The sequence below is a fragment of the Rissa tridactyla genome, chromosome 6 (assembly GCF_028500815.1).
Source record: "Rissa tridactyla isolate bRisTri1 chromosome 6, bRisTri1.patW.cur.20221130, whole genome shotgun sequence".
Classification (NCBI taxonomy): Eukaryota; Metazoa; Chordata; class Aves; order Charadriiformes; family Laridae; genus Rissa; species Rissa tridactyla.
Window position 1 is genome coordinate 2,827,003 of NC_071471.1, and position 23,272 is coordinate 2,850,274.

Here is a 23,272-nt window from a genome sequence, read left to right on the forward strand (position 1 = left end):
GTGTCCTTGCTGGCCATGACAACCGTGTCAGCTGTTTAGGTGTTACTGATGACGGCATGGCTGTAGCTACAGGGTCTTGGGACAGTTTTCTCAGAATCTGGAATTAACTGGGAGCCAAACACGTACATTCTCCATTTGAGATCTGGAGAGATCAATGCTGCAGCCTATAGCTGTGAAATAACATTTCTACCTTGTATTTGCAGGTGAAGTTTTTCTATTCACTGATTATTACACAAAAAAAAGGCTTTCTGTAAACTAGGAAAAAAAAATCAAGTGAAGAAATAGGGGAGGGGGGAAGAAATCACTGACTTTTTAAAAGGGGCCAGCACACATAATCATGGTGACCGACAAACTAAGAGCCAGTCTTTTTGTTTTTGGTGGTTTGGTTAGATTGTCCTTGAAGGGTTTTTGCTTGTGCTCAGTCTGCTAATCCTGTACCTTTTTTTTTTTTTTGTACATAACAGAATATACACATTATAGCAGCCAATCATGTAACATTTGTCTGTATGTAAAGAAATACGTTTGCATTTTTTGAGGAAACTACATTTATAGCTTTGCTTTTAACCCGAGATGTCACTTCTGAGTTTTGTAGTGGATGAACTAGATTGCTGTTTTAAATGTTTTTGTGAATTTACTGTAGATAAAAGTGAAGCCAATGGTATATATGTGTTTTTATAATGGAAGGCATTTGAATTATTTTTTTTTTAAAGGCCCTGGAGACTCCCAGTTAATACCTACCGCCTTAGTCACTCACTTCTTGACCTGCTTGCCTATTTTTAGTCATGGGCGTTCTTCCTTCAAGCCGGTGGTTCCTGGTTCATCCATTGCCAGTCAATGGCCTCCAAACACCAAGGAGTTAACGTCAGGCAGACTTGCAAAAACAGCAAAAATAATTAAAAAATAGATTAAAAAAAAAAAAATCCTGTTCCAGAAGTAATTAGCTTCCTCCCTGCAGCTTTTCGCAGGGGTTATTCCACGCCGTCCCGCGGTGCGGAAGCCAAGTGACCCGCGTCGCTGCCGTTGAGCGGCTGAGTGCTTTCCCTTTGGACAATTCAGGTTTTGACTGTAACCAAATGAAGGGAGTTTTGGCCCGTCACAAACTCCAGCCGATTTGCACTCGCAGACCCATTTGGCAGCCGCTCGGTGCGCAGGAAGCAGCGTGTTTGCAGCGCTCGCTCCGTGACCGCAGTCAGCTGAGACGTTCAGGGGGGACTTTGCTGAAATTCTTGGAGCAGACTGAAATGTGCAGTTAATCGCCTGTAATCCCCCTCCCACCCGGGGGGCTGCCAAAGCTGGCCGCAACCAAAAGCGCTTGCTGTCAGTTACGTGCAGGGGGAATTATAAAAGCAATTGTGTAACTTACAGTGAACCAAACCACCGTCCTCACCTGTGCGACCCTGCCAGGCCCCATCCTAGGGACGCAGTGACGCGCTCCTCCTCCTGCGGGCACAGACGCCTCTCCCACGGGGGCTTATTTAGATGCTCATTGTCCTGCGGCTCTGACGCTGTAAACAGCCACTTCCTCTCCCGTTCCGGATTTTATTCCAATTTTGATGTCAGTCGCTCGTAAGCGATAGGGTCTGATGGAGCGCAGTTGAGCGTAGCTAGAGGAGAATCAAGTGACGGACGCCCATCCGAAAGGGCCAGGGAAGGATGTTTAACTTCTTGGTGCCTGGCAGCGTGTCTGCGCTGGCAATGGATGTTCCCTTGGGAATCTGACCCTCTGCGGCGGCTTCGGGACGGGGAGTTCTAGTCTGTTGGCTTCTCTTAAGTGACTTATTTTAAAGATAACGTGAATTTTTAAATCATCAGGTTGGAAGATAATGTCAGTGTGCAGTTACGGGGAGCCTGGGTGTCTCTGGGTCAGGTAGTAACTAGAAGTGCCCGGTGTCTTGTAATACACCAGCCAGGTTTGGGGCTGAGGTGAGCATTTGTCAGGCTTCTGACGCTTGTAATCCTAAATTTCAGTACTTCAGCCTGTGCCTGTAAACTTGCCTTGTCTCTAACGGTGAAGGTGCCAATAAATGTACCGCTCAACCACGGTAAATTCACTTCTTAACAAAGAAAAAGGCGCATCTTGTCCTGGAGAAGTACACGTTTACTAACGGCCTGTGGTGTAGGACCAAAATCACACTGGATTGTGTCTCACAGGAATTCCTCGCCGTGTTGCTTTATGATCCGTCTGCGTTAACAGAGCTATTACGGAATTCTTGTTACTTTCTTAAGTGAGCAGCTCTTTGGATCTTGCAAACTTGGTTTATTTTTTAGTGGTGCACTTGATTATTTTATTTTTTATTTTTTTTAACTCACAGCTGCCTTGAGTGAATCATTCTGGAAATTTGTTACTGTTACTGGAAAATATTCTTTTTCCAAAAAATTTTTTGGCCACAGAAGTGTGTTTTGAACCCATTTCCTAGTCGCCACCTTTGTGAAGGCAGGTGCCATTTTTACATTCTGGTATTAAAACTAGTTTTTACTTGCGAAACTCCAAAAACGATTTTAGAAATGGATAGAGCTTTTAAGAAAAGTTGAGGTGGGCTGTGAGCGTGGTCGCGCCTCACACAGGTAGGACTGCAAATAACTTCTCTAGCGTCGTTCCATGGGCCATTGCCTGTTGGATTCAGCTGCTTTTCAAATAAATAATTAAGGAATGCCAACTGCTTGCTAATGAGGTTTCCAGAAGCACCACAGGAATATCTGCCGCATTGGCTGCTCCGCTGCTGCGGGGGCTCCGCTGCGGCCGGGGCTGAGGAGCGGTGGCAGGAGCCCCAGCACGGCGGGGACGTGGGAGCTGATGCTTCTTGGGAGCTTGTAGGAAGTTTCTGGTCCATCCCGCCGAGGTGATGTTCGCAGTTTAATTACTGTCCTGGATCTACTTTAGATTGTGGTTTTTTAAAGCCTCCAGATTCAACGTAACGCGCTGTTACTGTGTGAGGCCAAATACTGAACTGGGACAGGCTGCGGCATTCCCTTCTTAAGCGGCCGTTGCTGACCTCTCAAGGCTGCTGTCCGTATCAAATGGGTGCGGTTTTCATGGGAAAAGCTCAAGGTGACAAAATGCGCCTTCGTAGGTTTTACTGGAAAGGTTTTATTCCCAGCTTTGCATCCCAAAGGGAAGGGTCTGTGCTGATAGTTGAATGTAGGCTGAAGTTCACAGCGCGCGCGCGACTTCTAACTGTGCACCACGACGGCAAACGCAATCCCAGGAGAGAGATCGTGCAGCGCTAGTGGGTGCAGCTTAACCTCTCCTGAGAAGTTTGTTGCCAAATTACATCATTATCATCTGGATTTCAGATAGCTTGGGTAATTACAGCAATGGAGGAACCAAGACCATTGTGCAAAACTGGTGCTGAAGTAACTCCCGGCTCTTCTTCCAAGGAGTCGCTTCTGGCTTGGGAAGGAACAACGTGCTTTGTGTAACAAGATGTATTTTTATTCCGGTACAGGTTTTGGTCAGCATTTTCTAATGTTAATTTAACTTTGCAATGGAGAATACTAATCAGGCGAGCGCCCAACCTGGGCTTGTTCCCGTGTAGCCTCGGCCAGGCCTTTAGCGGTTGATGTTGGTTGAGATGCTGGAAACTACAAGCAGCTCCTCCATGGCGCGGTGCTGCCCTGTACACGCTTGCTCCGGTAACGTGGCCTCCTCCCATCCCTCTCCAGAGCTTTTTTTTTTTCTTCCACACACCGCTGTCCTCTGCCCGGCGGGATTGCGGCTGCGGCGCAGTGCCTGGCAGAACCGGTCGTTCAGTGTAAGACACCGACAGTCACCACTTGAACCGGAGTCACTGGGCTTTTCCCCCGCCTGAGGAGAGGCCTGGCCTTGGCGGTGGCAGCTGGTCCCGGTGTGCTCGCTGTAACGCGTGGCCTGGAAATACGAACTCTTTAATTAGTGTAACTGCTTGTCCCACAAGGAAGTTCCCATTACTTTTTAAGGTGGAATGAAACCATTGTGCAAACATTCCAAGAGTGCTTCGTCTCTCCTCGCTGAGGACACCGTCACCTCCCCTGGGTTTAGTGCTGTGCTTTGAGCTGTCGGTGAGAGTTTTGGCTAATCGGACTAGTTGGTATAAATGGTCGTGTAGCAGAATGACTGATTTTTTTGAGATAGCATTTCCTGTAAAAGTAATTAAGCATGGGTTGATGGTGCACTTTGTATCCAGTGATCTGGCATGCACGCTGGGAAACGACGTCCTCCACTTCAGAGGCACCACGAGCCTTTTTTATCCAATTGCTGGTTATGTAAAATACATGCAGAATGTTAATGCAGTGTTGTTATGGTAAATGTGTGAACAGTGTTACTAATTGATATAACTGATAACAGATTACATGTGCCTGACATTCTTATACCACACAGTATGTTTAGGTTTTAACTAATATGGACTTCGGTGGAATAGTCTTAGATATTTCAAGCCTTTGTTTTACTTACACAATGGTGCTCTATTTGTGTTTTTCTCCTTTTTTTTTTTTTTTTTTTAAAAAAAAAAAAAAGAATAAAAGCATCTGAACACTTGTAGTACATATTACATCCAAAGGAGTCCAAAACAAAATGCTTCTAAACATGCTTGATTTTAATTTGCCTTTAGTTTCCAGCATTTCTCATCAGCTATGTTTTTGGGGTTGTTTTTTTTTTCACTTGTTGCTGACTACTTTGGAAAAACTTCGGTAATGTTACCAATTATGAAGTGATTCTGCACTGCCTTTGGATTGTGTATGTATTCAGAAACAGTCTTAAAGCTTTTATTTAAGCTATTAAAAAAACCAGGGACTTGTGCCATTTGTTCTTTAACAGTGCTGTTGTAAAAAGACTTCCCTGTGAAAAAAAAATCACTTGCTATGAACTCTGTTTATAGCTTTTTTTTTTTTTCCACGATGGATCTTTTTCTTTGTATTTGTACAGTGGCTCAGTGAAAGATGTTGCCATGAGTTGATATTGTAACCAATAAACAAGTGCTTTTAACCAGACGGGGTTGGTTGCGGGTGCTTTATTAGAGCTGTAAGGACAGCGTCCCCTCTCCTGAAGGTGACCGTTCCCTACCTCCAGCTACTTCTTGCTTCTGGTTACCTCCTCACAGTGACTGCACTGCTCTGCCTGCACCTTAAAGGGCAAAATGTCCCCCAAGGAAGCTGCCCACCCGCCCAAGAGTTGCCAAATAACTTACCAGAGCAAAGGGGTAGTATTTTTTTAATAAATAACCACAGAACACATGCAAGTAGAGTTTCAGCTTGATACAATATCCATAAATGTGCTCCAGAAGAAGAGCATGAACGCACGCGCGAGCTCCGGCGGGAGGCGGCTGGGCCTCACCTTTGTATTTCAGTTTCCCTCAAGGTCCTGGAGCCTCCGTCTGCGTCTGCTCCTGAGCCGGCCCGGAGCCAGGCACGAGCGCCAGGATGCAGCCCGGTGAAAACAGCCTTCTTCAGCTTCAAATAATTCTCTGCCTCTAGCATTAGCTTTTAAATGGATTTAAGAGAGCCCTTATTTACTGCAAAATAGCAAATCCCCACAGCTTAGTTTTGAATAGTTCATTTAGTCATGTTAACACTTCCATAAAAATATATAAATATTCTGAAAAGGCCTTCTCTTTTAAAATAAGTTACTTTTAAAAGGTCCAGTTAGAAAAAAAAGTAGGTGTTAAATGACTGCATGTGGCAACAGCAAAAGTGTTTGTTTATTTTATTTTTTTTTTAAAAGCGGCTTTGCGATGCCGGAGGCGAGGGAAGGTTAAGCCTCTCCACCACCCCTCGGGGCTCGGCCGGAGGCACCCTGCTGTGCAGCAGCACCCAGGGCCCGCTCAGGGCCGTGCACGGCTCAAACCAGCCCCACACCCCGCGGCCCCACACCTGGGGGGCGTCGGGCACCTTCTCCTGAGCCTGGTGACGGTGGCACACGCCGGCAGCTCCGCTCAGCCTGCGCTCCAGCAGCGCGCTCACGGGCAAACGACCCTTTCACCGCTTCACCAACTGTGAGAATGTGACAAGCTTGTTCCATCAAATAAGTTTATTTTTTCACTTCATCGGTGCCAGCTTGGCTGAAAGCAGTAGCCAGAGGGGAAGCTAGAGCCTTCCAGTAGTGACTGCTCTGCCCTTTACTGTCATCTTTCCCTCGGGAGGACGAGAAACTGCTGCCCAACCGCATTTCATTTGCTTTCAAACCAGTCGAGGGTCCTCTCCCCATTACGCTTCCCTCACTAAACAAAAACACGCACACAAAAGCAGCATCCTCCATCCCTGACTAATTCCTAAGCAGCTGGAAAGAGGAGACGGTGATCCGGTGATAAGCTCTCTCTCCCTGCATAGACTCCTGGATGCCAGGAAGCGAGACTTGCCACTGCTAAACACTAACAAAAAACAATGAGGAGTCGGGTTTTTATTGTCAAGTGCCCCAGGAAGTTTAGTGTTCAAAAGATAATTTTTAACTCAAAATCTGCAAAACAAACATAACCCTCAGAGTGGCACACCTCGTCAGTTTGATTCACCGTCCCAGTCCAAACCGAGTTTTACAGTAATTAACAAGTGTAATCAAAGTAACATTTAAAATATAAATCATTTCATGTGACTCCACAGAGGAGAAGCGTAATCTGTAAAATTTCTACTTTGTCCTACAAAGGATCACCAGGAAAATTAGCAATGATGGTTTATTTACTCTTTTGAAGAAAGTGTTTTGTAAAGCGATCTAGTTCATTCTCAAGGTGAATGGCTTTATTTCTGTAAAACAAACAAAAGCAAGGGATTTACTTCAGTGCGGTCGCATCGCAAAGGCGGCAGAATCAACAGCAGTGCTTTGAATTTCCATTCCTCTCTTCCTGAAACCCAGGCACAAGAAACCCGAGGCCCAGGGGCAGCCCCCAGCCTGGGGGGTTCTCCTTCTAAACACCTACGACTGGTCCTAAAAGAAAACCAAGGCTGCACTGAGCGACTCCCAGCGCAGCTGCGCTCGCATTCTCCCGTGGGGAGGGCTCTTTGGGAACCTGCCACCCTAATTTACCTACAGGAGGTTAATACTCTTGAGAAAGCCACCTCTCCCCTACGGTAGAGACAAAGGTAAAGACGATCTACGAAAGAATATTTTTGGAGCTTTGCTCATTCACCTAGGTAGAAACACACATTTATTTAACTTAGCCAGAGCTGCTCAGTTACAAGTAAAGAGAACAGGTTCCGCTGCACACCCTTCCGCGCCTCTGCCCGCCTCCTTTCAACCCGAAACAACGGCAAGCACCAACCTGACCGAATCTGCTCGTGAGCAGTCCCACCCCGACTCACCGTAGCTGCTTGGAGTTGCTCTGTATGTTCTCCAGCTGATCTATTTCTTTGGAAAGCCTAGCAATTTCTGTTTCCAGGTTTTTCTGGGTAATATCCACCTGCTGACAGAGCCGAGCAAAGGTAGTGGCCATTTCCCTAAAGGGAAAACAAGTCTGTAATCATGGTTCACAGAAATCTGTGCTACCAAAAAAAAAAATTAAGCAGGAAAAAAAAAAAAAGAAATTAAAAGACAACCGACAAACCACAACAGATGGCATTGCAGTGTGCAGTAGAACACAGCAATCAGTCTCCAGCTGCTAAGGGAGTACAGAATAGCAGAAAGCAGGAGAATTACTATGTTTTAAATTAAAAACAGAAACTTTAAACGTACAAAACGCACCTCAGCCTATGCCAACATCATGTCTGGCAGTTTTTCATTGAGCACCAAGAGGTACAAGCCTGAGATGGGGACTCTGGCGGTACCACGTGCTGGAGCGGCCCCGTGCCACGCCGAGCGCCCTGCTCACGGGGCACGCCAGCCTCGGCGGGGTCAGGGGTGCCCCAGGCGTGCTGGGACCCCGACCCTTCTTGCCTCCTCAGCCACCTGCTCCCAACCTGAGTTCCGAGACTCCTTACGCGAACGAAAAAATCCCCAGTTACCACCCCGGGGCCAGCAACCAGGCTCTCCCGCGGGAGAGGAGACGTCTCCCCTCTCTACTTCACCTCGCCGGAGCATTGGTTTGAGTCCAGCTCTTCCATGTCCTCACAGAGACACACGGCTGCTGGACACGGGGATGACGCTCTTTCCTCTGCTGAAGCTGAACTTTGTATTAGTAAAGTATTCCCTGGGCTACACGGGAGAGGAGTTCTGCACCCTGGTGGTTAGAGGTCTCATTTAGCAGGACTAAGTTTCTGAAATAATAATTTAATCATCAAAACAAACCGTTTCAAGAGGAGAGGCTGAGGGAGACAATCACCCAGACATTACTTTGCAGAGACAGGTGGAAACGTATTTGGGAACGAGACACACAAAAAGAGCCAGGACTGGCTGCCCCGACCTCAGACGCACCAACCCTGGAGGCAGACGAACGCTCACCATTGAACTGGCTCGGGGCTGATTCGATGCCAATCTAAAAGCCAAGCGATTCAGCCTCTGCTAGAACTGAGCCACCTCCCACGTCTTCATAGCGAGGTGCTGGACAACCGGAGTCTACCTCTTAAGACTAACTCTTGCACATACACAGAAACGTACGTATTGACCTTTTTAGGTGGTAATTTCAAACTCTTTTAAAACCCCCTCATTACAAATGCCAAGGGACACTAAAGCCGCCTTCCCACACCACCTCCAGCCAGTCCCCACTCCCAGGACACCGCAGTTTCCACCTAGGTGGATTAACACCAGTCTGGTACTTACTGTTGCACCTGATGGCTGCAATTAGCACTCGTGAGGCTGACGATCATCTGCAGCTTTTCAGTAGCGTAGTTCACAAACTGCTGTTTAAAGGCTCTCTCTTTTGCTTTAGTGGTCCAAGTTAGTCTCTCATAAAGATATAACAACCCGTACATACTTAAGGAAAGAGAGATGAGTTTCCAGCCTACCGTTCTCCAAATCTGAAAAAAGAGGATTCTTCATTAGCTTAAGTAAATTGCCCTACAGAATAAAATCTAATTCCATCCATTCTTTAAATCATCTTCATGGCCCTTTCACCAGACTAGTTTAAGAAAATGTATTATTTCTATATCGTTACTGCAGAGCAATACAGGTACGTTCAAAGAGCTGGTACCCCAGTGGCATGGAGAGTACGGGAAGCCTGGCTGCTTCTTAATGAAAGAGGAGGGAGAAAGCAAAGCTCCCGCTAAATCCAAACTGGATGAGGCACCATCAAACCATCCTTTAATTCAGAAACTGAACACAGACATATGACACAGAGAATATGTCCGACTGCGCCCGGAGTAACTAGGCTAATTTTCTCCCTGCACCCTGACCACGGGTATCCAGTGGACCACACACCCTCATCCAGCCCCGTGTTATAAAGTCCGTTACATGCTTCATGTTGCACCCCAAACGGGAAAGACCAGCTCAATCTTTGCCATCATTTCTAGTACAGTGCATGTTGCTAATACTACTTGCCACTCCGCCAACAACGATGATGCTCATAGAGGTCCGTGATGTCAGCGAAGCTAAACTCATTACCAAAGGAACCATAAAATCATCCTGCGATGGGTTCTCTGGAGTTATGGCGGGAAGGCTGGCAGCGGATGGGGTGGTAGCTAAAGGACGAGGGATCTAGAAGAGTGGAATACGGCAGGCTGAGTAAAAAGCATTACGGAACTACAAAGCAGACAGGTTTTATTTTATTTTCATATATTCAGGGTTTGATTTACTTAAAGGAAAGTTTTCTGCGCAGAAATCTAAACACCACTCCTAACAAGCAGTGGAGGTTTTGACGGTTTCTTGCCCAATGGGGGACTGGGTTAGAATAAGGGTTCTAACGTAGGACTGGCTCTGCCGTAAGGATCCAAAAGTTACAAATGAAAAGGTTACCCGAAGGGCTCAATCCAAAGGAAAACAAAACTCAGGTAACAGCTGCAGAAAGTTTCTGAAAGGCTTTTTGTTCCATCCTCACCCTGAATATAATCCAATAAAAAACCCTCACCAAAAATATTTCACACAAAGGGACTAGGGGAAAGTAGCAGCAAACATGTAAATAGTACAGGACAATACCGTGAAAATCAATATATTCTCATCAAGGTAAAACAAGGCACTTAAAATGTCAGCCTAACCCAGCACTCACTTGTAAATTCGGATCCGCTAGTCCCAACAGTACTCTCTGAGCTTGTTTAGGACCCAAGAAACGGTTCACAAGCGAAGTCCACCCCAAGGAAAAGTGGAACATGATATCCTCTTGAAAATCTGCACACAGACTACGACAGTTTAGATCATAGCTAAGGTCAAACCTCCTGCACGGAATTAGCAAGTGGAGCTGATTCTGAGCACCAGAAGGCAACAACGGCTTCAGGTTTTCTAGAAATAAAACAGAACAGTAAAGATGAGTTAACATCAAAAGCTTTACAGCATCTTCACGAGTAGCATCCTTGCTCTGCTGACCAGCTTTGTGAACTATGAGAATCTAAACTGACCGACTTGTTTATTTATTTGGGAAATCAGTGGGCATTTTAGCCCATTATTGATCCCACCAGAGCAGACAATTTATTGCTCTGATAAAAGAAAACAGTCACACAAAATCAAATCATAGAGAAGGAATTGCTGGAAAAAAAGGTCAAATTAACTGAAAGATCTCCAGCAATGGTGAAAAGGTAAGGACAGACTACGGAAAAGTTGGTTTATCCAGCCGTTCTGTGGTGCCACATACAGAAAAGGCAACATTATTGCGTAAGATGACAGAAGGCTTCATGTAATTCCATGATTTTGCTCTGAATCTCTTATTACCAGAAACAGATCAGAAGGGAGAAAGATATGCAATAAAGTTACTACTTATAAATAAAAATTAAAAAAAAAGAAAAAAAGCAAAAAAAGCAAAAAGGCAGGGCACAAATACTTTTTGAAACCATCCTGTCTTACACTCAGAATCTGGAGGGACCTAGGGAGAGGATTATACTGCAGAAACGTTATCTAACAATTAGTGTATTTCATGTGTCTGCTGTGGAAGCCGAGAGTTTAAATGGGTTTATAAAAGCATTAGACAAGCTCCCAGAGGACAGGTCCGTTACTCCTTGCTTAAGCCATTAATCCAGATGCAGTATCTTGGCTCCGAAGTCCCTACATTGGGAATGGATCACTATATTTACCCTGGTTCATTATCTTTGTCCCCAGGCATCTGTTACTGGTTAACATCAGAGACAGGCTATTGAGCTGGACACTCAGTCTTGACCTAGGATGGCTTTTCCTTTATCATTTTATGGCGTTAACGTTAAATCATGATCAGAAAGAAAATTCTTTTAAAAGCAGGTTTTCTTAAATTGTTTTGCTCTAAAGAAAAAGTCTTAACATTCCTCCTTCCTCAGCTTACCAATCATCTCCTGCTGCGACTGATGCATGGACTGATTGACTTCACTGGAGCACCGATCAGCCAGGTTCTTTCCCAAACCGTCTTCTATGTGTTTGTTCAGTTCCTGAAGTTTTATCAAGAATATATGCTCATCAATTTCTATTTAGCTAATCAACTACGTTATACAGCCCAGATACATGTTAAACACCAAGCACTGTTATTCACAGTGAGAAGTGGAAACTACAAATCAGGATGTCAGTGAATTAAAGTTTCAGTAACCGCTCCAGTAAAAAAAGATAGTTGAAACAAACATTAATTTCTTTCCAAAAACAAAGCACAAAATATTTTCAACCTTTTCCAGTTTTAGGTAAACAGAGATATGTGTATGTCAGGAAGCAAAAATCCTGCAACACTTAAAGAAAGTGCCACATAAAATGCTATGCAAATTATGAAAATACACAAGTAGACATTAAAGGAAAGACAAAGAGCCTGGCTTCAAACCACGCAAGAAAACTTACCATCTTATAGAGCTTCAATACTTGAGGAGAAGGGTGAAAATCTGAATAAAATTCATCAACTAAAACTGAAAGTCGGCAAATCTCATCGGTCATGGCAGAGGAGACCTGGAAGAACGCAGTAAACACATAAAATGTTTCTCCTACCTTTCCCAGCCAGAGTGAAAACAGACTGCAGTAACTGTTACAATAAATGAGTCAATCACCCCAGAGTCAGGAAAATTTGCCATTTTAGGGTTTTTTTTCTTTTTTTTTTTTATATTGGGAAAGGAACACATTAGACATTTCAAAGGTATTTCAGAGGATGGGTGGGCACCTGAAGGAGCTGCCTGACAGAAGAGACAACACTTGAATCTGGGAGATTTTTCGCACCGCCATTACTTACTTTACTTTCTACTTCCTCGGTAACACGCTTGATTTTTTCCTTTGTATCTTCCGTCAAAATGTTCAGCTGGTTTCGCACGAAGTCCAACCTATCCTTCTGATCTTCTCGCTCTTCCATCGAACGGACTCTAGCACAGCAGAAAGGAAGTCACCGTCACCAGCAGGAATTCTCCCAGTAACGAACCGAGCCCCGTAACCAGGCACGGACCGCCCAGCTGATGGTTTACTGAGCAGCTAAAAAGAATCCAAAGTGCCACCGGCTGAACAAAGCCGAGGCACTGCTTCAGAATAACTGCAATACAGCTATTAAATTTACAGGTGCATTTAAGGGCTGCACTGATTGAACTCAAATTACTAGGTTGTGATATATTCACAAAACCAGCATTTGGAGTTGGAATTATAACCATTGTACCTAATCACAACTAAAAAAGGTGGGGGGGATTAGGGGCCTTTAATGCTTAGTCTATCCTGATTTAAAAATTAAAAAAAAGGATAAATCTGATTAAAACATCCCACTGCTGCTCACCAGCACCACTCAACTATTCCTGAACAGTGACATGGGTCTGACGACCCTGCAAAGCAAAGGGGAGGCAGCAGAAACTAACCTTGACACCACCAACTCTCTTCAGAAGTCCTCGACCTATCATTTAAGTAAAAATTGCTTAACATCTAGAACAGTTATATCTTGAAGGGACAGTAGAAACATCAAACAGCGAATCAGATTAAGAGGGGTCACTACACAGCATTTGGCAGGTGGACTGACAGAAAGAAGTAGAATATCAGAATATTTTCAAATATTCCACAGTATGTTTTCATAGCATCTGACAACGTGAGACACGTTAGTATGTAAACACGCAGTTTGTAAAAGCTGATATATTCAGGAAGATGAGTGTGTTTGACAGGCACAGTGGAGTCTGTTGAAACATAAAGACACACTATTAACAGGCACAGAAAGGAGACGGATGGAAAGCATTACACATGACAGCAAGTTCACCGTGTACGAGAAAGGCAAGAGGTAGCAACAAAAGTGAGGAAAAAAAAACATACGTATGCAAACCTCAAAGAATATGTGAAACTATCAGACAGAGCAGATGAGCTGCTATCATCAGCACTAAAAGGATTACATGAGTGAAGAGAGAATAAAGATATTTAAGGACACAATCTGGAAAGGGCCAGAGGCCAAGGCTTTGTTAGCTTGCGCCTTTCTCACCCCTTACAATATTCTAACCACTTGCAAATTAAAGTGTCTGCATCCTCCCTTTTATTTTCTCAGTGTTACTGTTAATAAAAAGGTAAAGCAGGCTCAAACACCAGTTCTGAAATGCTGGATACAGCTAGAAAACCTTAAAATTTCAACTATTTTTGAAAAAAAAAAAAAAAAAGATTTGAAAACCCACCGAATGCCTTTGTAACTGTAAGTCAGGAACAAAGAATAACGAAGTAAACTGAGAACTCAATGCAGAAGTCACAGACCAAGGACAAGACTGAGCAGTGCAAGTGAAGCGTAGTACGACTGACACGCCAGGGAAATTCTCTATTTCTTACCAAGCAAGAAAAGTGAATTTTAAAGTCCATAATGACCCAGGAAAACCACCAGCATAGAAATGGCTCCTCAGAGGATCTGGAGAAACCAAAACCAACCAGCCCTCCAACCAACCTACCTTTTCTCTGCTGCTGCTACGTTTATGGCGTCCATAATGTTTTTCACAGTGTCTATTATCTGTTTAGCTCTGATAGTGTGCTGTTCAAACTTGGTTTTCACGGCTGACTGCGAGATACACTCCTGCGAGGGGCCCAAGCCACAACACATTACTGCAATTCCATGCCAACACATTCAGGAATTTCACTATCAGAAAGCACATGCTGCTAATTTTACCCTGAACTTAAACAAATGGGAAATAAAGAGGGAGAAAGTATACAGAAATTAAAAGGCCACAGAACCGAAATCTCAAATGAGTCTATAGCAGCAAGTCTGTACCTTCATGTTCACTCACAGTAATGTGCATAGGTTTTTATTCTCTTAAAATAAATTAACAGTGTAAAGAAAAAAGAAAACTCAGATGAATACATAACATAAATCTAGCTCTTCAGAAAGTTTTCCAAATTATCTCTTCAGAATTATGTCTAACATGAATGCTGGCAATATTGCCCAGCTTGAGTCTTTTTTCTTGCAATAAATATTCTTAGTTTCAAGAAGCAGTTCTGTCAATAAAATCTGACATGCTTATGTCAATACTGACCATCCAGGAACAAAATATACATTAGGAATAAGAAACAAGGATTCTCTCACAGGGTAGAAAAAAGTTGTTAAGTAGTCCTTAAAATATTAGCTTATTTGTAGATTATTGGAGTGTTAAATGAGTAAGTAGAAAATGCTCTAAAGATACAATTTCTAACCAATCTACAACCTTGAATATTGCACAGCGATTCATAAATTACAGGACCCTGGTTGAAAAGATACACAAATGTTCAATTTGGGCAAAAGCTAATCAGTTGTGACAAGCCATTAATTAAGACTTTTGACTTTTTTCAAGCAACTGCACATCCTGAGTTATACAGCCAATTAAATGCTGTTGGAATTCAACCTGCACTAAGTCACCACAAAGTAGCAACACTTTTGAGTTTGAGGGGGAGAAAGCAAGCAGCGAGCTTCTTCACGCCAGATCTATGGGGTTTTCTAAATCGTTCTCTATCTGTGGATGCGCCTTTCACAGGACAAACAGGTTTAGGTTGCTTTTAAAAGACTTGCCTATGACCTTAGCATACGCTGTAATAACAAATTTCGGCTATCCGAAAATAATAGATGAAAACAAAACAAACAAGATGGGTAAAATATATTCCCTGTTCCTCGATGAAGCAGATCTAGAAATCAGCAATGAAAGGCCAGAGTGTCATAAATATCAGCACATTGTAAGAGCTAGACTGGACACAGAGGAAAGAGTCTTCCCAACGTTAGTATGTGGTAGATAAAAGGATGACAGTCACTCACAACACAATCAGAAAATCCAAGTTAGAGCACTAGGAAAAACACAAAGGTTAGTTAAACAACTGAGAAAGGTAAGAGGGGGACAGCAGCAGTTTTGCTGTTATCCTATAAATAAGTATTTATCAAAACGAAGAGAAAAGGTACGTTTCAACTGCGTACACAAAACCAGTTACCTTCCAGCGCACTTCCAGTATAGCAAGACAGTCTTTAAGCGCACGGCTTATTACATTCCCGCGCGGTGTCGGGGAAGGACTCTGCAGTAGCGGTGTTATTCGCTCCCATTTACAGCCAGAATTACTATTCTGCTCTGCCTCCCTCCTCCACACCCCCCCACACTATTTCTGTTACCAGTTTTTTGAAGAAACTTGGGAAACACTAGAACCTGAGGAACAGTGGAGTTTGGTTTTATATAGAATATTGACTAAGGACTACTGCTGTTTCCACAAGGCATTTCTACGTAACTCGTAAAATTGCAGAAGAAAGATACACAGACTACTTTGTGACATTCCACAATATAAAAATTCAGAATTGATCAACTAATCCAAGCCTTTCCTTTAAGACTGGTTATCTTTTTTTCTTTGTTGTAATACAGCTGACATACATAGTAACGTAATTTTTTAAAGCTACTACATGAATCTGTAAAACCTTAATTTCACCACTACTTACACGTGTTTCTAGTAACGCCTGGACCAGTTTTTCTTTTAGCAACTTTAACCACCCTGTGCTTTGCAGAAGAACATGCTGTATCTATTTTTGGAATGCCTTTTGCCTTCACACAAAAGTCTACATAAATGTAGTTACAAACCTTACAAAAATGGTCCAAAATTTTCCCATATCACAACAAATCAGCACTGGCGGGTGGTTTCCAGATTTGTTTGTTTTGGTTTTTTTTAAGATTCTAGCTACAGTGAGCTCACATCAGTCCTGGGATGAACAGGCTTTCCCATCAGGGAACTGATACTAGAATCAGCAATGTGGAAGTACTGGAGAAGTAACAGTTCCTCCTCTCAGTCCTTGTGGAAAAGAGGAAGAAGCCACCCAATTTTAGTGAGGACAAAAGCAGGGTGAGAGAATCCAAGAGGAGCAAAACCAGTAGTTACATCCAGTGGGAACACAGGACACGTGGACGGGATGAGGTAGCTTAGAGATGCGAACTGGCTGAAAGAGTGCAAGACATGTCTGGGAAGTCTGAGCAGGGCACCTGAACACGGACAAGGAGTTAAAGGCAGGACAGACAGACCGGAGCAGAGAAGGGGTTCGCATTCGACAAGGACAGACAGAAGCATCTGTGCTCTCGTCCCCCCCCTTCACAGACTGGAGTGGAATCCAAGAGTCTTGGGACTTGCAGCTCCTCTGTCAGGAAACAGAGTAAACGCAAAGCACTTTAGCCAGAAGTGATTAGGCTGTACTCACGGCTAAAACAGCATCGGAATTTGGTCTAGCAGTACATAAAGCATGGTATCAAGCAGGATTTTGTTCCCAGACTCAACACAGAAAATTCTATCTGACGTACGATGTTCTTCATTAATATACGAGCTGGTATAGCCTAGTGCTGGTAAACATAACTGACACCAGCACTCTATTGTCATCAGTTGCTTTATCAGCTCAAGTGACAATAATTTGAGTATTAGGTCTGAAGATTTCAGACCCGGTGAACCATTTAAGTATCAGTCTTGCTTCAAAAGCAAATAAAATGCCATTACAACTTAGGAAATTGCCCACAAAACCTGAATGTGCTGCAACATCAGACACTCAAAATTTAAATTGCTTTGGCAATCTTAATTTAGCAGATGTTGTCATGCTCTAGGTGATGTGATCACTCTCCTATTCAAAGCCACTCATTATGATTTCAGGATGAAACATGACGGAGCAGGGAAAAACATTACAGAATCCACTCTCACTGGCAGGAGTCAGAAGGTGTGCAGCAAATGAAACAGATAATGTGAAAGAAGAAAAAAGTTGTTTTAAGGCCATTCAGTCCTGTCATAGAATTGGTTTTTGTCCCTGCTTCTGCCAAAGAAACTTGTCATGGTTTTGACCTTGTGATGGATGTTTCTTATTTTGGTGGCCAACTCGAGACTGTGACAGCCGATTTACAGATGTGCTGAGCTCTCACAGCATCTCATCATTTAATAAGTCATACGTCCATCTTAGTCTTGAAATATCCTAAGTGTTGAGTGTTAAACCATAATTACAAGAGATTTTGTCAAAAAACCTTTGGGTACAGCATGTGGCAAAATATGTTAAAGAACAATAACTGATCTACAAGCTTAATTTCCACTTTTTTTCCTTCCTCCTTGAAAGTCTCATACTATAATTCTAAGGACAAAAATTACAAACAAAAACTCATGTTTGGCTTCAACTAGTGACAAGCAAGCAATTTTGGCATTTGATTTTCTTTTTTAATATACTAAACAAGGAATTACTTACTGGTTCAGGCACACAAGAGCCGTCTTGAGCATTTGCTGTATACAAACTACAGCCACACATTCAGGCTCATGTTGCGTGAGATATGCCAATACATACCACACAACACCATCAAGGCATATCCAAAATGCCTCCTTAAAGATATCCAAGAATGGCTTTAATTAATTAGATTTATCAAATTCAGCGAGACAAATGCATCCTATCACAAAGAAATTACTCAACTGCCTAGCCAACTGAAGAAACTGTAAGCTCCCAACTACGAGTATAGGTAAACTGAGGTTGAAGAATGGATTCTGTACAGCAACAAGGATGCAACAATAGCTAAGAGGCAGGTAATGGTGATAATTTAAAAACTCTGGCTTTAAAAATGCAAGTCAATATTCAAATTTACATTGGTGAAACGGAATTTCTTACTGTTTGTGTCCTCAATTACAATGTTTAATTACAAAGCTACGACTTCAGATAAAATAAGTCTTACTATACAGCAAATATTTCACCAGCTTATGGTTATCAGTGAGACGTTCCTTTCTAAGAGCATCATCTCTTTTTACATAGACTATATTGGTATTGAGACCTCAAAACATGAGCTCAGAGTCCAGTTTTGGTGCCTTTCCTCACTGACCAATAGTTACTTCTAACAACTATCTGCTATTCAAGGTGAGAACAGATGAACAGAGCCCTCAGATAAGGCGAAGCTGCAGACGGTTTGAATACCTCACACTCCTCCACTTCTTCACATAGATTATGTTCAGTAAAATTAAGCTAAGCATAAGCAAAAGCTACCTTTGCATTAAAAAACAGGCAGTCTAAAAAGCCCATCATAAATACCTCAAATATCTGCTCAAAATGTTGAAATTCCTGGAATCTTGTTTGAAATCCTTCAGCAAGTGCTCCACCTGTGAAACACACCAGACCATAAGGGAGAGAGCAATACCTCATAGCAGTGACTGTATCTTAAATATTTTTGTTTATCAGGTTTTATGATATTTTTCTGTGTTTGAGGAAAAGCAAGAGTTCCTACACACCACCCTCTGGCATTCCTTGGGCCTTCTGTCTCCTGGCACTCAGAACTTCTTTTGCTGAAACAAAAAAGATGCGATTCCTGGCTTCTACAGGATCAATAACTTTGAGCTCATCAACTAGAAAAGTCAGACAGCGCTCCATGTGCTGCCTGCGCACCTAAGGAAAAGGTAAAAACCTCATGAGAAAAAAGCAAAAATTGAGCCGTCATCAATTCAGAACATCAGAGTCAGAAACAGCATGCATACATTGTAGTCTGATTTGCAGGTTGCTTTTTGCTCTGAACAAGGAGTAAGTTATCTTAATTTTCTGACCAAATAACTTATCCTTTTATTAATACGACAAAGCTGGTGTTTTCATATTAATAACTGTATTACCTAGGAAATTTGGCATGCTTTTATGCATGTGCAGGTCTTTCCTTTATATATATATATATGTGTATATATTTTATTTTGTTTTGTTAAATGTCAACCCAAATAAGAGCCATCAAGTCACTTACATCTTCCATATATTCTGGTTCTGATGCGGAGGCATCCCATCTATTATTCAAGATGAAGATGTTTGGCTTGGAAAGTCGTTCATTCACTTTATGGAAAAAATGTTTCTCCTAAGAATTAAAGCACAAACACAAAATTCCCCTGACATCCAAACCAGAGTCACACATTCTTCTGTAACAAATTCTAAAGTTAAAGCAGCTTTTAAAAACGTTTCCTATTAAAAAGAATTCATTAGCATTAAAAACCATAGATACTCAAAACAAAAAGGCTTGTGATAGTTCAGTAGTCATCAAATGACTTAAACTTGATGCCAATGCTGAAAGTCAAAGATACTGCAAGCTTCTCTAAAAATAGGCACAAATACAAATTAAGAAAACTTCCAGAACAAATAGTTTAGAAAACACTGGAAAAGAAAGTCTATTTTTCTATAAATGTATCGCATCATTCATTGTGGGTTTTTTCCTCCTTCTTTCACCCTTACTATCACAACACTTAATCTCCTTTAATACTCCTAGCCCTCCATTAAATTTGAGCTACCAACATGCTCCTGTCCACCCTAACAGATCTGGTTTCTATATCCAGAAAAACACTCTCTGACTATATTCTTCAACTAGCCAACATCAGCTTGAACTACAGACAAGTTGTATTTCATATATGAGGATCTATGGCTTGAGACACAGGATAAACGCCATTGCTGAATGTTTTCACTTTAAAAACAAGACATGCAGGTATCTGAAAACATATTTGGGTCCCTTGCCCGCACCTACCACCCATCATTGCTATTTCCATAGTTATAATGGGCAAGTGGCGATGGAGTGAATCCCCCCCTCGGCACAGCTGAAACAGAAGAGACCTCTGCACTGCCATAAGCTATTTGAATCCGCAGCAGGACACGACCACGTATTCTTGGCACAACACTGGAGACACCTGACCCCTGACTGACAGAGACTAATGTATGCGTAAATGAGATTACTGTTGCAGAGACAATAACTTTATCTGAAGAGAATTCATGAGGGAATATTGGAAAAATCACGTGCATGCAAAAAATCTGTGGTTACGTAGCAGCTGCCAAATATTCTCAAACCTCTTACGGTAAAAATAATTCCTAAGGAGGATGAGAACATAGTTATCCTGTGCTTTACCTGAAGGATAAACTTGTGTAGATGAAGAAAGAAATTACCAATTGCCACAATGCAAAGCAAAATACAACGGCTTTCGAGCGGTTACATAATCGTTAAAGGAGACTTCATTAGTGTCTACCAGGATGAAAAAATTAAAAAGAAGAAAGAGTAAGGGCGCTGTTTAGTGAGCCAAAGCCTCAATCACAGCTAAGATCTGCCTCCTTTTCCTCCAGTATACACCCTGGACACTGGCTGTTCCCAGATTCCAGTAATTACAAGGTGCTCAGTGTTAAGTGAGGATTTATAGGCATGGCAACCAAAAAAACTCAGCAAGACTTTAATGCTTCAAACAACTTGCAAGACTAACCTATTTCTATTTAGCAGCTTTCAGCCGTGCCCAACAAGGAAAAAAGACTGCCCAAAAATCACATTGAAAAGCAGAGTAGCACTTCTACGACTGGGTGTTAAGGATCAAATAAACTCAAAATTAGCAGAATCTTCCAGTACAGCCTATACGTCTTTCCTGCATATTTTCTGTCTTGGTCAGATTGTTTTTAATGGTTCATTTCTCCTGAGCAAATGACAGAATCAAATCAAATTTGGCCTTTTCTCTGTACTTCATTACACCAAACTGAAATCTGGCAGGCAGTTCCTTATCATTTCCATGTTTCTAGATGGTAATGAGGTGTTCACTAACACCCAATCTTTTTTTCATCTTCCTTTTTTTAATAAAAAAAAAATAATAAAATCAAACCAACTATAGTGTATACATAATCTGAACAATTTCTCAACTCCCTGCACACAAAAAGCCAAAAAGCACCCTTCACGTGAGATAACGGAGAAGATAAAACCACAGTTGTGCCAAATCCTCTCTTTCCCTTGGATGGTGTCAGAATCTTCTTTCCTTTAAAATCATGTGTCTTTTGTATTTGAGTCTTTGTGGATTCGTCTCAGAAGACGGAATGTAATGTTTTTAAACTCATTTTATGTTCTTCTCAGATTTCTACCAAACTATTCTAATTTGGTACAATGCAAGGAAATACTATCTTTGCACATTCAGTTCTTTATTGTATTAAATTGCCTCAATAATTAGAAAGTTCAGACACTGGATGTCAGAACTATGCTCAGAACTATCAGAGCCTTTTATTTGTCTACAGTAGGCTTAATAAAAGTCTTCAAGAGATTTCTTAGTAGCATTATATTACATTCTGGAAGTCCCACTTCCAATAACTTAGAAACCTTATATTGATATTGTCAGCATTCACAATACTTAGTTTAGTCAAAACCGGGGATCCCTACATAATTAAAGCAAATCTGTGGTCTTGCATTTTGAGTATGACAACAGCTTCTTTGGCCACCTTGGATGCTTTCCTTTTACGAGTCATATAATATACAGGCTGCAAGCCACACAGAAGTCTTCTCTTCTCCTCTCTTTTAGTCTATAAAGCCTTCAAAAGAAGGCTTTATAGAATAAAGGTGATAAAACATTTTCAGCTCTCCATGTTGCACAGAACCATGCAAGATGAATGCTTATCGTTAGCATCTTCAGAAGAAGAAACACAGTCCAGTGACTGCAACCTGTAGCACTTATCCTCAACACAAGGTGTACCAAGGGAATTCACCCTCTTCTGAGACAAGAACACACGAGGAAGAAGACAGAAATTCAACTTCCTTCACCTACTTCGTGTATTTTACTGAACTTCTGGATATGAAATACGCTGTAATTTATTTCTTTGATAATACAAGTGTCTTCAGCTGACAAATATTGACAAACCATAAAGCGAGACAAGCACTACATGTCGTGGTTTTGGCCAGAAAGTCTGATGGAGAGTGGCAGCTAACAGTAGACTATCGTGGCCTGAATGAAGTCACACCGCCACTGAGTGCTGCTGTGCCAGACATGCTAGAACTGCAGTATGAACTGGAGTCCAAGGCAGCCCAGTGCTATGCTACAATTGACATTGCGAATGCATTTTTCTCTATTCCTTTAGCAACAGAGTGCAGGCCACAGTTTGCTTTCACCTGGAGGGGTGTCCAGTACGCCTGGAATCGACTGCCCCAGGGGTGGAAACACAGCCCCACCATTTGCCATGGACTGATCCAGACTGCACTGGAGAAGGGTGGAGCTCCAGAACATCTGCAATACATTGATGACATCACTGTGTGGGGTAATACAGCAGAAGAAGTTTTCAAGAAAGGTAAGAAAATAATCAAGATTCTTTTGGAAGCAGGTTTTGCCGTAAAAAGAGGAAAGGTCAAGGGACCTGCACGAGAGACCCAGTTCTTAGGAATTAAATGGCAAGATGGGCGTTGTCAGATCCCAATGGATGTGATTAAAAAATAACATCTATGTCCCCACCTACTAACAAAAAGGAAACACAAGCCTTCTTAGGCGTTGTGGGTTTCTGGAGACTGCATATTCCAGGCTATAGTCAGATTGTGAAACCTCTTTATGAAGTGACTCGAAAGAAAAATGAGTTTACGTGGGGTCCTGAGCAACGACAAGCCTTTGAGCAAATTAAACAAGAGATTGTGCATGCAGTAGCACTTGGACCAGTCCAAACAGGACAGGACATTAAAAATGTGCTCTATACTGCAGCCGGAGACAATGGGACTACCTGGAGCCTCTGGCAGAAAGCACCAGGGGAGACTTGAGGTGGACCCCTGGGATTTTGGAGTCGGGGATACAGAGGATCTGAAGCCAACTATACTCCAACTGAGAAAGAAATATTGGCAGCATATGAAGGAGTTAGAGCTGCTTCAGAGGTAATTGGTACTGAAACACAGCTCCTGTTAGCACCCCGACTACCAGTGCTGGGCTGGATGTTCAAGGCTAAAGTTCCTTCTACTCATCATGCCACCGATGCTACCTGGAGTAAGTGGGTTGCCTTAATCACTCCGCGAGTTTGAACAGGAAACCCGAATCGTCCAGGGATCGTAGAAGCGATCACAAACTAGCCTGAAGACAAAGACTTCACAATGCCACCTGAGGAGGTGGTAACACGTGCTGAGGAGGCCCCACCATATAATGAACTCTCAGATAATAAGAAACAATATGTTCTGGTCACTG

At 42.5% G+C, this 23,272-nt stretch overlaps 2 protein-coding genes across 7 annotated transcripts in view; one reads left to right on the forward strand and one right to left on the reverse strand.

The window, feature by feature from the left end:
• The window catches only part of GNB4 (G protein subunit beta 4), a 32,173-nt gene extending 27,700 nt beyond the window's left edge, over positions 1 to 4,473 (forward strand). For both annotated transcript variants that reach the window (XM_054207275.1, XM_054207276.1), the window contains one exon: positions 1 to 4,473. In XM_054207275.1, the coding sequence (XP_054063250.1) occupies positions 1 to 107 (107 nt within the window). In that variant the 3' untranslated portion in view covers positions 108 to 4,473.
• Positions 4,450 to 23,272, reverse strand: part of MFN1 (mitofusin 1) — a 27,933-nt gene continuing 9,110 nt past the window's right edge. The window contains exons 7-19 of one of the 5 annotated variants that reach the window (XR_008467183.1): positions 19,084 to 19,191; positions 18,590 to 18,743; positions 18,393 to 18,460; positions 13,813 to 13,934; positions 12,153 to 12,279; positions 11,771 to 11,875; positions 11,274 to 11,376; positions 10,038 to 10,267; positions 9,374 to 9,529; positions 8,657 to 8,853; positions 7,966 to 8,154; positions 7,643 to 7,873; positions 7,264 to 7,398 (exon numbers count right to left, since the gene is read on the reverse strand). Coding sequence is in view for 2 of the 5 variants with exons in the window: in XM_054207264.1 (XP_054063239.1) it covers positions 6,639 to 6,708; positions 7,264 to 7,398; positions 8,657 to 8,853; positions 9,374 to 9,529; positions 10,038 to 10,267; positions 11,274 to 11,376; positions 11,771 to 11,875; positions 12,153 to 12,279; positions 13,813 to 13,934; positions 18,393 to 18,460; positions 18,590 to 18,743; positions 19,084 to 19,191 (1,575 nt within the window). In the remaining 3 variants the exon portion in view is untranslated. Of the gene's footprint in view, positions 6,709 to 7,263; positions 7,399 to 7,642; positions 8,155 to 8,656; positions 8,854 to 9,373; positions 9,530 to 10,037; positions 10,268 to 11,273; positions 11,377 to 11,770; positions 11,876 to 12,152; positions 12,280 to 13,812; positions 13,935 to 18,392; positions 18,461 to 18,589; positions 18,744 to 19,083; positions 19,192 to 23,272 lie in introns of those variants that run through there. The other 4 variants (XM_054207264.1, XR_008467182.1, XR_008467184.1 and 1 more) reach the window with 4 other exon arrangements.